Source organism: Ammodytes marinus (genome assembly GCF_949987685.1).
Source record: "Ammodytes marinus genome assembly, chromosome: 8".
Classification (NCBI taxonomy): domain Eukaryota; kingdom Metazoa; phylum Chordata; class Actinopteri; order Uranoscopiformes; family Ammodytidae; genus Ammodytes; species Ammodytes marinus.
The window spans coordinates 2,826,634-2,843,601 of record NC_137212.1 but is presented as its reverse complement, the minus strand read 5'-3'; the positions used below and the strand labels follow the sequence as shown (position 1 = coordinate 2,843,601).

At 40.2% G+C, this 16,968-nt stretch overlaps 1 protein-coding gene across 4 annotated transcripts; it reads right to left on the bottom strand.

Moving 5' to 3' along the window:
* Positions 1–425: 425 nt before the first annotated feature.
* Positions 426–15,599, bottom strand: LOC307254500 (scavenger receptor cysteine-rich domain-containing protein DMBT1-like). 4 transcript variants are annotated; one of them, XM_080032906.1, is made up of 8 exons: positions 15,581–15,599; positions 13,696–13,806; positions 10,139–10,450; positions 7,846–8,205; positions 5,494–5,853; positions 2,349–2,717; positions 1,408–1,468; positions 426–1,071 (listed from the first exon to the last, which is right to left on the bottom strand). In XM_080032906.1, exons 2-7 carry the CDS (start codon positions 13,745–13,747, stop codon positions 1,452–1,454), a joined length of 1,470 nt encoding a protein of 489 aa, XP_079889032.1. In that variant the 5' UTR covers positions 13,748–13,806; positions 15,581–15,599; the 3' UTR covers positions 426–1,071; positions 1,408–1,451. The 4 variants fall into 4 exon arrangements, with proteins under 4 accessions (XP_079889032.1, XP_079889029.1, XP_079889030.1 ...); XM_080032903.1 differs by lacking the exon at positions 15,581–15,599 and adding an exon at positions 3,757–4,116 and having other exon boundaries at positions 769–1,071; positions 13,696–13,799; XM_080032904.1 differs by lacking the exons at positions 1,408–1,468; positions 15,581–15,599 and adding an exon at positions 3,757–4,116 and having other exon boundaries at positions 769–1,071; positions 13,696–13,799.
* Between the last annotated feature and the right edge of the window lie 1,369 nt (positions 15,600–16,968).

Genomic DNA, 16,968 nt, shown 5'->3' with positions numbered 1-16,968 from the left:
TGTCCTAGGGCAAGACACTTCACCCACCTTGCCTCGTGTGAATGTCGATAGTTAGCCTGCTATCGGTGTATGAATGTGTGTGTGAATGGTAATGTGTACAAGGGAACAGATCTCCCTGGAGATTATGTTAATTTTCCTTCTATGTTCAAACTGATTTTGCTTCTGAGGTCAAATAAGCCAAAAGTTAAAGCTAAAACAGGCGCCTTTCTAAAAAATGTCCTGCCAATGTTTAAGTCGTCTTTTTGTTTTCGCCCTTGCCGTGCACCATTGTTTTGTTTTGTTATGATTTGATTGTTGTGCTCCATGCCATGTGCTATGGCCGAGAGCCGTGAACAAGTAAATGAAATGAAAAAGAGTCTCCGGTCTCAATGGGAATTACCAATAAATAAAGGTTAAAATAATCAATGTGACACATGCAAAGTGGTTCTGCCATCGTTTGCTTCTGTGAGAGTGGACTGTTGTAATTTTAAATATTTAAAAATATTTCCATTGACTTGTTTCAAAAGTGAATTGTTCCTGACTTTCATTACAATCCCTCCAATAAGACTAAAATGTCAAATAGTTTGAATTAACAATGTTGTATCCGACGAGGTCCAGTTAGTGAGCATGCTCAGAACAACATAGCCAGAAGCTGATCGGGTTTAATCATTTACATGGAACTATTTTACTAACCCTACTATTTTATTCAGATTAATGACTTTATATGGAATGGTTTGATTAGCTTTGGTCTTGAAAAATGTTTTTTAATCTGAATATAAGTGTCCATGTGTGAATGTGTAATGACTGCTGTATGTTTGAGGTGGTGGTCGGAGGGGCCGTAGGCGCTGAATGGCAGCCACGCTTCCATCACCGGTATGACTGTGTGTGAATGAATAGTACCTGGAACCCTGTAAAGCACTTTTAGTGCCTAGAAAAGTGCTATATAAATCCAATCCATTATTATTATCATCATCATTCATGTAGACCCGTCTAGTGATTATATCTGGTTACATTGATCAGCGTTGATTTTCTGTTAATGATTAAAATGAAGAAAGTAAAAATCTGCGACGTCGTCTTCTGCTCCTCAAAACCCTGAAGACACAAACAGAGAAACATTTATTGATCAGAACATAAAGACCAAGGCTGTGTTCCAATTCCCTAATAGTATGGTAAAACAAATATTTAGGATGTCCTGATTTGTGTGGTCAGATTTAGTATGGTTAGAAATACCCGGATGTCCTACTAGATCCGGCGAGATTATAAGTGTTAAAAATCAGCGTCCTACTTGCAGCATACTGCATCCTAACTAGATTATTTTTATGGTCAGATGTAGTATGTAGAATAGAAAGAAGAAAGAGTATGAGATTTGGAACGCAGGGCTTGTTTCAATGAAGAACAGATTTGTTTTTATTAACAGAAAATACTCACAGCTGATTGGTCCGACAGCAGCAGCAAGCTGATCGGAGGAGGCCCTACCCCCTGAACAGTTCTGAAAACAGAAAAGAATCGAAAGCATTTGTGCATATCTCTTGACATCTATACGCAATAACGAACTGCATCAATTTCAATTTTACATTTTTTAAATTTTTTTATAAGCATAATATAACAGGGAAAGAAGAGGGGAAAAAACACAAAAAAATAGGAAAAAATCAAACTATCCATCTGCTCACCCCTGAACCTTTCCATCGAGGCCTACGTGTGATTTTTATGTTTATGTTCAAATTATTTGTTGATCAAGAAACTAAATTAAAAGTGAGACCATATGTTTGAGAATTGCTTCAGTTTATCACTCAAAATATGTTCTAGGTGTAATTTGTCTGCTAATGAGAAGAAGTTTTTATAGTTCATTTTTTAGTTTATTTACAAAGATCATGCTTTTCGAATCCTCTGTGTGTGTGTGTGTGTGTGTGTGTGTGTGTGTGTGTGTGTGTGTGGAAAACAGATTAAACCCTTGGTTGACAAATGAACTTTCCGACTTATTTTCTGATGCCTGGTCTCTAGCTAGACGATCTGGAGAAAATTCAAATTGGACTGTTTTTAGACAACTCAGGAATAGATGCACAATCATGGTTAGGAAAGCTACATCTGACTATTATCTTTATTTAATCTCCAACTGCTATTCAATATATTTTGTAAGTTTACCCTCTTGATTTATCTCGTCTGTCTTAGAGTACCCTTAAACTGGGGTAAAGTGAGACACAAGAAAACTTTTTCTTAAACAACCATATTTTCAATGCCCTTCATCCTGAATAATTTCTGATAATTTCCATTGATAGGAAAAATCCTGAATTAATGGGAAATGTGAAAGTTTTACTGATAAATCATTTTAGCTCACTTCACCCCACTCTCCCCTATGTATAGACATTTACCTTCACAAGTAACACCGGCGTCTTCCTTATGTCCACAGTCGTGTCTGCCTAGTCCCCGATGTCTGCAGTCTGTTAGCGATGACTCTCTTCCTGAACAGTGAAGATCATCTAGCCAGATTTGTCCACGTCCCTGTCCAAAACGTGAACGTCGAGGAGCTGACCGAGCCCTGCCACAGCCAATCTGTCGACAGACCACATTAGCATCACTCAGCCCCCAGTGGTCGTCACACACTGTCCCCCACTGGCCGTCATGGAAGACTTCCACTCTGCCAGAGCAGCTACTGCTGGAGCCGACCAGCCTCACTGGAGAACCTGTTGGTGTTGTTGGTATTGGAGCAGGTGTGGTTGTAGAAACTGATGAGCCAATTTCTGTTTGAAGTCAAAGCAAAATCTCTTTCAACCGACATTGCAACAGCAGGTTTTGATTTCACCACCAAAAGCAGAAATACAAACTATATAAAAACGTCTTTATTTGCACTGATGGTCTCGTTTGCTGTTAAAGGTAATTTATGATTATGAGAGGAAACATGAGGCTGTTTAAAAGATATGTAAATGTTACTCGGAGCTGCTATAAGGGATAGTTCATTTTTGAAGTAGAGTTGAATTGAGTACTGAGGCACAGTTAGTCTGTTACCTTATGGAGACCCCATTTTCACAAGTTAACACACTTACTATGCCGAAGCATCCCATACAACCACTTCAAAACATCCTGAATATCCCTTTAAACTGTTAATACTTTGGCTTCATTTTCACTTGGTTTAAAAAAATGATCTCAACAAAAAGTAATGTCTTAAATGTATATTTCCTTATAACACTGAGGAAGATAACTATTATGTTTGGTACAAATCGGAGTAAAGATAGGCTACTTGTGATGAAAATGTAGCTTTTTGTTGGACACAAATACAACCATTCTGTAAGGTATCAAATTAGTGCTTTGATAGTTTCTCAGGTCATATGTGATGAAAACCAACTGCACTGTGCTTACTGTAGGGGAGAACGAGGTAATGTGAGACATCGGGTAATGTGAGACACCCCCTGTATCTAGGTAACGGAACACATTTTTGGTCATGTGAGCATTATGTTTTCAAGCCCCTCCCATTTCCCCTTGGCCATGAGGGAGAGGACCTCATTGTGCTGTTGTAAGCATGTTACAGATTGGAAAAAGTAAGTGGATCAGTTTACCCCCTTGATTTCTCTGGTCTGTCTTAGTTTACCCTTAAACTGGGGTAAAGTGAGACACAGGAAAACTTTTTTTAAACAATCATATTTTCACTGCCCTTCATCCTGAATAATTTCTGATAATTTGCTTTGATACGAAACATCCTTAATTAATGTGAAATGTGTAAATGTTACTGATAAATCATTTTAGCTCACTTCACCCCACTCTCCCCTATGTATAGACATTTACCTTCACAAGTAACACCAGCGTCTTCATGATGTCCACAGTCGTGTCTGCCTAGTCCCAGATGTCTGCAGTCTGTTAGCGATGACTCTCTTCCTGAACACTGAAGATCATCTAGCCAGATTTGTCCACGTCCCTGTCCAAAACGTGCACTTCCTGGAGCTGACCGAGCCCTGCCACAGCCAATCTGTCGACAGACCACATTAGCATCCCTCAGCCCCCAGTGGTCGTCACACACTGTCCCCCACTGGCCGTTATGGAGGACTTCCACTCTGCCAGAGCATCTACTGCTGGAGCCGACCAGCCTCACTGGAGAACTTGGTGGTGTTGGAGCAGGTGTGGTTGTAGAAGCTGATGAGCCAATTTCTGTTTGAAGTCAAAGCAAAATCTCTTTCAAACAACATTGCAACAGCAGGTTTTGATTTCACCAGCAAAATTATCAATTTCATCAGTTTGACAGTACTTAAGGGATAGTTAATTTTTGAAGTAGGGTTGAATTGAATACTTAGGCACAGTTAGTCTGTTACCTTATGGAGATGGTGATCAGCACAATCATTATAAAGAGTTTAGGTTGGAGGTTACTGTAGCAGAGTTCAGCATTGTACTGTTGCAGAGGGGGCCAGAAGAAAAACTTTTTTCACCACATATATATACATAGATACTAACCACCTAAAACATAAATTTCTGTTCAATTGCAAGCCAAACTGAGATTTTTTCCCACAGCTTGAGTTTGCAGCCAGACAGATATTTGTTTTTGATTTCTTGTCTCTTCTTGAGTAATCCGCAGTAGCTCTGAGTCTAGCAGCTGATTGGCAAACATAAAGGGCTATCTGGTGTCAAAATAAAGCTGTGGAAACAATCTCAGTTTAGCATACAATTGAACCGATATTTAGGTTTAAGGCAAGCCTTCATATATTTGGTGAAAAAACGTTTTCTGCTGGCCCCCTCTGCAACAGTACAATGATGACTTCTGCTACAGCAACATCTCTCCCATTTTCACAAGTTAACACACTTACTATGCCGAAGTATCCCATACAACCACTTCAAAACATCCTGAAAATCCCTTTAAACTGTTAATACTTTGGCTTCATTTTCACTTGGTTTAATAAAAATTATCTCAACAAAAAGTAATGTCTTAAATGTATATTTCCTTATAACACTGAGGAAGATTTTGGTACAAATCGGAGTAAAGATAGGCTACTTGTGATGAAAATGTAGCTTTTTGTTGGACACAAATACAACCATTCTGTAAGATATCAAATTAGTGCTTTGATACTTTCTCAGGTCATATGTGATGAAAACCAACTGCACTGTGCTTACTGTAGGGGAGAACGAGGTAATGTGAGACATCGGGTAATGTGAGACACCCCCTGTATCTAGGTAACGGAACACATTTTTGGTCATGTGAGCATTATGTTTTCAAGCCCCTCCCATTTCCCCTTGGCCATGAGGGAGAGGACCTCATTGTGCTGTTGTAAGCATGTTACAGATTGGAAAAAGTAAGTGGATCAGTTTACCCCCTTGATTTCTCTGGTCTGTCTTAGTTTACCCTTAAACTGGGGTAAAGTGAGACACAGGAAAACTTTTTTTAAACAATCATATTTTCACTGCCCTTCATCCTGAATAATTTCTGATAATTTGCTTTGATACGAAACATCCTTAATTAATGGGAAATGTGTAAATTTTACTGATAAATCATTTTAGCTCACTTCACCCCACTCTCCCCTATGTATAGACATTTACCTTCACAAATAACACCAGCGTCGTCCTGATGTCCACAGTTGTGTCTGCCTAGTCCCCGATGTCTGCAGTCTGTTAGCGATGACTCTCTTCCTGAACAGTGAAGATCATCTAGCCAGATTTGTCCACGTCCCTGTCCAAAACGTGCACTTCTTGGAGCTGACCGAGCCCTGCCACAGCCAATCTGTCGACAGACCACATTAGCATCCCTCAGCCCCCAGTGGTCGTCACACACTGTCCCCCACTGGCCGTTATGGAAGACTTCCACTCTGCCAGAGCAGCTACTGCTGGAGCCGACCAGCCTCACTGGAGAACTTGGTGGTGTTGGAGCAGGTGTGGTTGTAGAAACTGATGAGCCAATTTCTGTTTGAAGTCAAAGCAAAATCTCTTTCAACCGACATTGCAACAGCAGGTTTTGATTTCACCAGCAAAATGATCAATTTCCTCAGTTTGACAGTACTTAAGGGATAGTTAATTTTTGAAGTAGGGTTGAATGGAGTACTTAGACACAGTTAGTCCGTTACCTTATGGAGATGGTGATCAGCACAGTCATTATAAAGAGTTTAGGGGGGAGGTTACTGTAGCAGAAGTCAGCATTGTACTGTTGCAGAGGGGGCCAGAATAAAAACGTTGTTTCCCCACATGTATAAATGATAATCTAAAACCTAAATTTATGTTCAATTGCTATTCAATTTGGTGAAAATACTTTTTCGTACAATGCTTACTTCTGCTACAGCAACATCTCTTCAATTTTCAAAAGTTAACACATTTACTTTGCCAAAGTATCCCATACAACCACTTCAAAACATCCTGAATATCCCACTGTTAATACTTAGGCTTCGTTTTCACTTGGTTTAAAAAAATGGTCTCAACAAAAAGTAATGCCTTAAATGTATATTTCCTTATCACACTGGAATAATATACCTATTATGTTTGGTACAAATCGGAGTAAAGATAGGCTACTTGTGATGAAAATGTAGCTTTTTGTTGGACACAAATACAACCATTCTGTAAGATATCAAATTAGTGCTTTGATACTTTCTCAGGTAATATGTGATGAAAACCAATTGCACTGTGCTTACTGTAGGGGAGAACGAGGTGATGTGAGACATCTGTTAATTAGAGACACCCCTGTATCTAGGTAATATACACATTTATGGTCATGAGAGCATTAGGTTTTCAAGCCCCTCCCATTTCCCCTTGGCCATGAGGGAGAGGACCTCATTGTGCTGTTGTAAGCATGTTTTTTTCACAAAAATATTTTGTTTGCATGTAAAAGTAAATTTTCTGGCGGTCAACTTAATCAACTGTTGTGTCAAAGCAAATTGATTCAGGTAGAAAAACTTAGATCATAGATGTTGAACTACCAACATATGAAACCATGTGATGATGCTTACTTAAGATTAGCCTGAATTGCTAAGAGAGGTAGTTTTTTTTTCAAATTGTGGGGTAAAGTGAGACAAATGCTGTGGGGTAAAGTGAGACAGTGTCTGTGCCCTCTTTTAATGAATCCATTATATTTAAGGTAGCAAGGAGACTAGTTTGAATAGAGACAATGCGGTCCAGAGGTGGGGGTTGAATGGTTGAAGGGGTGTCAGCAAGGGCATGGTATGGCAGGTATGTATGTGGGGTACAGGAGAGTGACCTTTAATATCAATGCACTCCTATGTAATATGTCTTTATTCAATGAATGATCCCAATAAAACAAATGCAGAAAAATAGGTTTCAAATACTCAAGAGATGGAAAATGACAGGTGGGTCTAGTGCTGTGTTCTGAGTCCCAGGCTGCTCTAGCTGTTTCTGATTGCCTTTGCTCTGACCCCCAGACACTAGCCGGCTCTAAGGGTCCTGTGTTCTGACCCCCAGACTGTGTTTTAATCTAACTGGTTCTATCTGTCATTTGAATGTTAATTAAAACATTGTGAATTATATGTTGTATTTGATCAGAGTTACTTTCAAGTTTTTAGGAAGAAAAACTTGATTGATTGACCAAACCCCATGATTTTGTTACTATTCCGACATTAGTTCTGGAAAATGTGGTTTTCAAGCTGGCTGTCAGGATTCTAACTGTTACAAAATGTGTTGTTATGGTACTTTCAGAATGGAAAAAGTAAGTGGATCAGTTTACCCCCTTGATTTCTCTGGTCTGTCTCAGTTTACCCCTAATCTGGGGTAAAGTGAGACACAGGAAAACTTTTTTTTAAACAATCATATTTTCACTGCCCTTCATCCTGAATAATTTCTGATAATTTGCTTTGATACGAAACATCCTTAATTAATGGGAAATGTGTAAATTTTACTGATTAATCATTTTAGCTCACTTCACCCCACTCTCCCCTATGTATAGACATTTACCTTCACAAGTAACACCAGCGTCTTCATGATGTACACAGTTGTGTCTGCCTGGTCCCAGATGTCTGCAGTCTGTTAGCGATGACTCTCTTCCTGAACACTGAAGATCATCCAGCCAGATTTGTCCACTTCCCTGTCCAAAATGTGCACTTCCTGGAGCTGACCGAGCCCTGCCACAGCCAATCTGTCGACAGACCACATTAGCATCACTCAGCCCCCAGTGGTCGTCACACACTGTCCCCCACTGGCCGTTATGGAAGACTTCCACTCTGCCAGAGCAGTTACTGCTGGAGCCGACCAGCCTCACTGGAGAACTTGGTGGTGTTGGAGCAGGTGTGGTTGTAGAAACTGATGAGCCAATTTCTGTTTGAAGTCAAAGCAAAATCTCTTTCAACCGACATTGCAACAGCAGGTTTTGATTTCACCACCAATAAGCAAAATGATAAATTTCCTCAGTTTGACAGTACTTAAGGGATAGTTCATGTTTGAAGTAGGGTTGAAAGGAGTACTTAGACACAGTTAGTATGTTACCTTATGGAGATGGTGATCAGCACAGTCATTATAAAGAGTTTAGGGGGGCGGTTACTGTGGCAGAAGTCAGCATTGTACTGTTGCAGAGGGGGCCAGAATAAAAACGTTGTTTCACCACATGTATAAATGATAATCTAAAACCTACATTTCTGTTCAATTGCTATTCAATTTGGTGAAAATACTTTTTCGTACAATGCTGACTTCTGCTACAGCAACATCTCTTCAATTTTCACAAGTTAACACACTTACTATGCCGAAGTATCCCATACAACCTCTTCAAAACATCCTGAATATCCCACTGTTAATACTTAGGCTTCATTTTCACTTGGTTTAAAAAAATGGTCTCAACAAAAAGTAATGCCTTAAATATATATTTCATTATCACACTGGAAGAAGATACCTATTATGTTTGGTACAAATCGGAGTAAAGATAAATACAACCATTCTGTAAGATATCAAAATAGTGCTTTGATACTTTCTCAGGTCATATGTGATGAAAACCAACTGCACTGTGCTTACTGTAGGGGTGAACGAGCTAATGTGAGACATTGGGTAATGTGAGACACCCCCCTGTATCTAACGGAACACATGTATGGTCATGTGAGCATTATGTTTTCAAGCCCCTCCCATTTCCCATTGTGCTGTTGTAAGCATGTTTTTTTCAAAAAAAAATATTTTTTTTTTGCATGTAAAAGTAAATTTTCTGGTTGTCAACTTAATCAACTGTTGTGCCAAAGCAAATTGATTCAGGTAAAAAAACTTAGATCATACATGATGAACTACCAACATATGAAACCATGTGATGATGCTTACTTAAGATTAGCCTGAATTGCTAACAGAGATAGTTTTTTCTCAAACTGTGGGGTAAAGTGAGACAAATGCTGTGGGGTAAAGTGAGACACAGTCTTTGCCCTCTTTTAATGAATCCATTATAGTTAAGGTAGCAAGGAGACTAGTTTGAATAGAGACAATGCGGTCCAGAGGTGGGGGTTGAATGGTTGAAGGGGTGTCAGCAAGGGCATGGTTTGGCAGGTATGTATGTCGGGTACAGGAGAGTGACCTTTAATATCAATGGACTCTAAGTAATATGTCTTTATTCAATGAATGATCCCAATAAAACAAATGCAGAAAAATATTATTAAAATACTCAAAAGATGGGAAATTACAGGCTGGTCTAGTGCTGTGTTCTGAGTCCCAGGCTGTTCTAGCTGTTTGTGATTGCCTTTGCTCTGACCCCCAGACACTAGCCGGCTCTAAGGGTCCTGTGTTCTGTCCCCCAGACTGTGTTTTAATCTAACTGGTTCAATCTGTCATTGGAATGTTAATTAAAACATTAGGAATTATATGTTGTATTTGATCAGAGTTACTTTCAAGTTTTTAGTGAAAAAAAACGTGATTGATTGACCAAACTCCGCGATTCTGTTACTGGTCCGACATTAGTTCTGGAAAATGTGGTTTTCAAGCTAGCTGTCGGGATTCTAACTTTTACAAAATGTGTTGTTATGGTAGTTTCAGAGTGGAAAAAGTAAGTGGATCAGTTTACCCCCTTTATTTCTCTGGTCTGTCTCAGTTTACCCCTAAGCTGGGGTAAAGTGAGACACAAGAACACTTTTTCTTAAACAATCATATTTTCACTGGCCTTCATCCTGAATAATTTCTGATAATTTACATTGATAGGAAAAATCCTGAATTAATGGGAAATGTGTAAATGTTACTGATAAATCATTTTAGCTCACCCCACTCTCCCCTATGTATAGACATTTACCTTCACAAATAACACCAGCGTCTTCATGATGTCCACAGCTGTGTCTGCCTAGTCCCCGATGTCTACAGTCTGTTAGCGATGACTCATTTCCTGAACACTGAAGATCATTTAGCCAGATTTGTCCAGTTCCCCGTCCAAAATGTGCTCTGTGTGGAGCTGACAGAGCCCTGCCACAGCCGATCTGTCGACAGACCACTTCAGCATCACTCAGCCCCCAGTAGTCGTCACACACTGTCCCCCACTGGCCCCTATGGAAGACTTCCACTCTGCCAGAGCATCTACTGCTGGAGCCGACCAGCCTCACTGAAGAACCTGTTGGTGTTGTTGGCGTTAGAGCAGGTGTGGTTGTAGAAACTGATGAGCCAATTTCTGTTTGAAGTCAAATTAAAATCTCTTTCAACCGACATTGCAACAGCAGGTTTTGATTTCACCAGCAATAAGCAAAATGATACATTTCCTCAGTTTGACAGTACTTAAGGGATCGTTCATTTTTGAAGTAGGCTTGAATGGAGTACTTAGACACAGTTAGTCTGTTACCTTATGGAGATGGTGATCAGCAGAGTCATTATAAAGAGTTTAGGGGGGAGGTTACTGTAGCAGAAGTCAGCATTGTACTGTTGCAGAGGGGGCCAGAATAAAAACTTTGTTTCACCACATGTATAAATGCTAATCTAAAACCTAAATTTCTGTTCAATTGCTATTCAATTTGGTGAAAATACTTTTTCGTACAATGCTGACTTCTGCTACAGCTTTGTACGAAAACAACAGAGGACCTCATTGTGCTGTTGTAAGCATGTTTTTTTCAAAAAAACATTTTTTTTTGCATGTAAAAGTAAATTTTCTGGCTGTCAACTTAATCAACAGTTGTGCCAAAGCAAATTGATTCAGGGAGAAAAACTTAGATCATACATGTTGGACTACCAACATATGAAACCATGTGATGATGCTTACTTAAGATTAGCCTGAATTGCTAGAGATAGTTTTTTCTCAAATTGTGGGGTAAAGTGAGACAAATACTGTGGGGTAAAGTGAGACAGTGTCTGTGCCCTCTTTTAATGAATCCATTATAGTTAAGGTAGCAAGGAGACTAGTTTGAATAGAGACAATGCGCTCCGCAGGTGGGGGTTGAATGGTTGAAGGGGTGTCGGCAAGGGCATGGTTTGGCTGGTATGTATGTGGGGGACAGGAGAGTGACCTTTAACATTGAGAGTGTCTTCACTCATTCACAAAGTGAATCGAGATGGATGGATCGAGAGGCGCTCGCCCTGTCGGCGACTCGCTACCTGGCTCTGTTTTTATGTTTTTATGTTCCTCGTTTCTTGTTTTACTTAACTGTTTTAAACTGTCACAGTGGTAGATGTGTAGTGAACTTCCAATTAGTAAAATGTTTGGTCAAAAATTTTGCGCGCTTGGACTTTTCTTGTGGTTTTTCCTGCGGATGGAATTTGTTTGTGAGGCTGTGCGAGCCCAGGGGGTGGCTGCTCCGGCCGCGTCCACGTACACATAAAGCCCGGATGAACTACTTAGCATTCGGGATGCTGCGGCGATCTGTACCCCCCCTCCCCTGGATCTACCCCCAGAGCTGAAGCGGAGGAAAAGAGGCCGACGGAGCGGCATGCGGGTGAAAAACAGGTTGAGGAAATTTAAGCCCGTTCTACCATCGGTGATTATGGGTAACGTTCGAACAAAGTTGATGAACTCGCAGGGCTTCTGAAATATGATCGGCTGTTTCGGCAAAGCAGCCTGCTTTGTTTTACGGAGTCTTGGCTTAATGACACAATTCCTATGGAATACACCGACATGGATGGCTTCACAATGATCCGACAGGACAGGGATCACGTCATGACAGGCAAGCGGACGGGAGGCGGAGTCTGCCTGTATGTGAATGAACAGTGGTGTCACTCTGGGCACATCACAATTAAGAGAGTGTGCGACAAGAACATTGAATTGCTGGCGGTGAGTTGCAGGCCCTACTATCTTCCTTGCGAATTTTCCAGTGTAATTGTTCTGGTTGTATACATCCCACCATCTGCAAATGCAAAACTTGCAAATGACACAATAGTCAGATCTGCTCACAGTCTCCTAAGTCACACACCAGATGCTCTCATTATTAGAAATGGTGATTTCAACCACTGCACCCTCTCCTCCTCACTGCCATCCTTCAAGCAGTTTGTTACATGTCCAACAAGGAATCTCAGGACTATCGATTTGTTTTATGCTAACATCAAAGACAGTAACACATCCACTGCTCTGCCACCACTTGGCAGCTCTGACCATAACCTAGTGCTGCTTTCAACCAAATACACCACACAGGCCCGAAAACAACCCACATCCACCAAATCAGTCTGTGTGTGGTCTACGGAGGCATGTGAAGAATTAAAGGCCTGCTTCGAAACCACAGACTGGTCCATGTTTAAGGACGAGGACAATTTTGATAGTTTTAACCGGATTGACAGTGTGGCTGATTGTGGGTCACTAAGGAAATAAAGAGTGCTATTAACAACAAAAAGGCTGCCTTCATGAGCAGAGATAGGGAAAAAATTAAATCAGCACAGAAACATCTTGAACAGGTCATAAGGCAGGGTAAGAGGGATGTTAAGGTAAAGGTGGAAAGTAAACTTGAGGAGTGCGACACTAAAGGTCTATGGAGGGGCCTTAGGTCAATAACAGGTTATGACACTGCTAGCTCTCACCTCAAGGAGGGTACTTTCACACCGGATGAGGTCAACCAATTATTTTCCCGGTTTGAAACCATGGACCTCCCAGCTGTGGATATGGCAACCCACTCCACCCTGGGGGAGTCGAGGGGTAGCCTTAGCCCCTGTCCCCCTATAACGGTCACAGTGGATGAAGTACGCTCACAACTTTTAAGGCTCAATGTAAATAAGGCACCTGGTCTGGATGGGGTCATGCCACGAGTGTTAAAAGTATGTGCTGATCAGCTGTGTACAGTATTGTATTTTATATTTTCTTTGTCTCTGTCCCTGTCTAAAATTCCAGTTGCATGGAAAACGTCATGTATTGTGCCCGTGCCTAAGAAACCTAACGCCAGAGCACTTAAAGACCTGAGACCTATTGCCTTAACCTCTCACTTAATGAAATGTTTCGAAAGGACTGTACTAGGGCAGTTAAAGAAGCAGGTATGTGCCTTTCAGGACCCACTACAGTTTGCCTATAGAGAAGGGCTGGGTGTGGACGATGCCCTCCTCTACCTGTTGCACAGGGTATACAGCCATCTGGAGCAAACCAATGCATCTGTACGAATAATGTTTTTTGACTTTTCTAGTGCTTTTAACACAATGCAGCCACATATTTTAGCCAGCAAGCTTTTAAATTTTAACCTCAACAGCTCCACTGTTGCATGGGTCACAGACTACCTCACTAGTAGACCCCAGTTTGTACGGCTTCATGGTACTAGCTCTGGCATTATTTCTGCAAACACTGGGGCCCCACAAGGTACGGTTTTATCTCTGTTTTTATTTTCAATGTACACCTCTGACATTTAACGTGCCCTGAATAAGCATTTGGTTTGACTTATATAGAGTGAGCAGAGTTACCTGTGGTGGAGAGCATCCAGATGAGAGTGAGAGACAGAATCAGCTTCATCATGATGAGTCATTGAATGCAGATTACAGCTTTTACCGTGGGACAGAGCCTTGTATAGAGACCTGGGTTTAAAAAGAGGAAGATACTGTAAACAGATTAACCAAAAACAGACTGTACAGAGTAGGATGACTCTCATCTTATTTCACTTGCAAAACTTTATGCAAATATCTACAAATCATGATGACAAAATGTTGCCTGCGGTGAAGTGCATTAGTTCACTTTATGGATTCATAACCAACAGAAAACAACACATTGTTACGTGAGCTCGAAATATAACATTTGTAGAAAAACAAATTTTCTCACTCCATAGTGCAATCAGCGTATTAAGGTTTGCACAACTAGAGACAAACACACACACACACCTAGACACACACACGCCTGAAGACACACTGCACGATATGTTCCCTTTAAATTATGTTGAAAAAAGTCCATCGAAACATTCAGAATTTACCATAATGACATAGTTTTAATCATAACTACAGACTTTATCACCACTTACGCTGACCTGTTAATCTAATTCAACCTCAGTGTTGTGCAGATGCCACACCCTTACTGTTTAACAAACCTAGAAGACTATAAAATCATAACTAATCAACCTTATTTTGTCAGCTTAACTATTCTCTGAACTACTGACATTAAAGGAATACTTCACCCATATGGAACTAGCTTTCTATCATTATAAAATTGCTATTATAATACAATGAATGAGGTTTTTCTTCCCTCAGTCTTCCCTTGGCCCAGCTGTCCTGTTCATCCTAACCCTACATTTCCCCATGTCTGTTATTATGTAGCCTGATGATGTGCCGAGTCCTTTTATTTATTTATTTTTGCCTCACACCCGGCCGAGAGTCAAGCAGCTCCGCAGGGCGTAGTCCGCCCGACAGCATGTCATTCAAATAGGCTGCTGCATCCAAATCATCCCGCAATCACCAATTTGATACCAGAAAAGTTGCCAGCGTGTCTGTTTCTCCCCAGCGCACAGCAAAGGAGATATATATTTAGGCTACTATTGTTATTATAAAATGTCACGCAAGAGAGACGATAAACAAACATAATGGGCAGTTATCATTTAGATTAGATGGCAAGATGATAAGGCAGATTCTTTGGAACAACTAAAAAAGGCAAAAGTTGATGATGATGTGAACAACTTGTTTGTGCTTTTAAGTCGCCAGAATGCAAGAAACAAATCTTTGAGGCTCAATTTACTTTTTCAATCTACAGTAGTAGGCTCTAGCTCTATTGATATTAATATAGGCTAAATAAATACCTAAAGATACAGTATTTCTATTATAAAATGTATTGCACCATGAGCCATAACTGTGACCTTTATATTATATAGCCTACTTGTGTTAGCCTTAAGCCTAGCTCAGTCATTATGCCATACCATGTCACCTCCTGATGAGCCGCATTGAAAACAAGAAGATCTATTGAGAACACCAAATCCATATTTCCTGTTATTTTGGTGAAAGTAATGCAAAAGTAAAGTAAAAGTAGTGTAATGCCTTACAATTCAAAGACAGTAATATTGTAATGTAACTAACTACTTTGAAATGACAGTAACAAGTAATAAATACCGCAGTACGCTTTTGAAGTAACTTGGCCAACACTGGTTACACATGGTAAAATTTAGGGTTTGACAATGAGACCATTAAACACTCTTTCTGCCTTTTCTCAGGCTAGGATGAACCGATTTCTAACATTTTCGCACATTTACTACATAGGATGTCAGAGTTCAATACACCTTCATATTTCCACCAGTGAAGTAGGTCTTAAATAACTATTTATGTTTTCATCCAACAGTCAGTGGACTATTTCCCCATGAACAAAAACACATACCTGAGATGTCTAGTTGGTGGACGCTTCCAGTTGTGCCGTAGAAGGAGAACGAGAGAGGGATATAAACTTTAATTTTGGTCCCACCCTGTCACGTGGTTTGTGTAGCATTTTAAAGTTCCAACCAATCCATCAGTAGTAAAACACTCTCGTGGAAAAAGTGTATTTGACTTGCATTCATTATGTGACACCAACTTCACGAGAAACCATGCAAATATATAAGTGAAATGTCAGATCATTTCCTTCTGGCTATATTTTGCCCTTTTCTTTGTTCTAAACGGAAATAGGCAAAATTAGTCCAAGCAAAAGAGGAACAACATTCAGTTTGACGGTCCAGGCTGAATTACAGAAGCTGCTTTCAGGTCACAACAGGTTGTTACATTGGTACATTTCGGTCTCAGCCAAGTTACCAGCTTCACACATGTAAACATGAAACACTCCAGGCTGAATTTTTTTTTTGTGTGTTGAATTCTACTCTGTATGTTTGTCACAAAATTCTCTGCTCTGGTTCAATTCTTATATTAACAACATCCGCTACCTGTCTTATATACAAATCAATGGAAACACTTTACAATAAGGTACACAAAACAAGAGTAGTTACTGTTAGAACAGAGTAACTTTTGGGTTTTTGGGTTCTTTCCTCCCAGTGTAGGCCTATCCATGCCACCAACGCTCTCTCTCTGTCAGTGAGTGCGTGTGTGTGTGTGTGTGTGTGTGTGTGTGTAAACTCCGTCCTCCTCCTCCTTCTGAGTGGCCGTGGTTCTGCCAAAGAGAGAAAGACTTTTTTTTTAACAGTAACTACTCTTTTTGTGTACCTTATTGTAAAGTGTTACCAATTCAATTATTAATCTTACATTAATTATTTGAGTAGGAGGCAGACAAACCAGGAACCATCTAAACTCAACATGATTAAGGAAAGTTTTATTATGATGGTGAAAACATGTTACAGTATCAGACAGAACGCTCAGTATTCAGTTTTCATACTAAATATTTGATTTAAAGTATGGCATATTACGTCACATTTAACTAATACAGGATAAGCATGCAACCAGCCATAGTGTAGAAAGTGGACCATATAAAGAGCTAGATATTGTTCTCAGGACTCCAAAGCAGAGCTAAAAGAAAAGTGAATATTTGACCTGCATTCATCAAGTGACACAAAGTTGCTTAGAAACAATAATCCTATTTTGGTGGATGTGTAGCACACAATCTAATTAATTAATTTGTTTAGCTGTTCAAGCTTTAGTTTGCCCTGCACTTTGTTCTAGCAGACAGGCAAAATGAGTCCAAGCAAAAGAAGAACAACATTCAGTTTGACGGTCCAGGCTGAATTACAGAGGTTGCCTTCACAACATTTTATTTCAGTGGGAACTAAGGACCCCGCCACATTA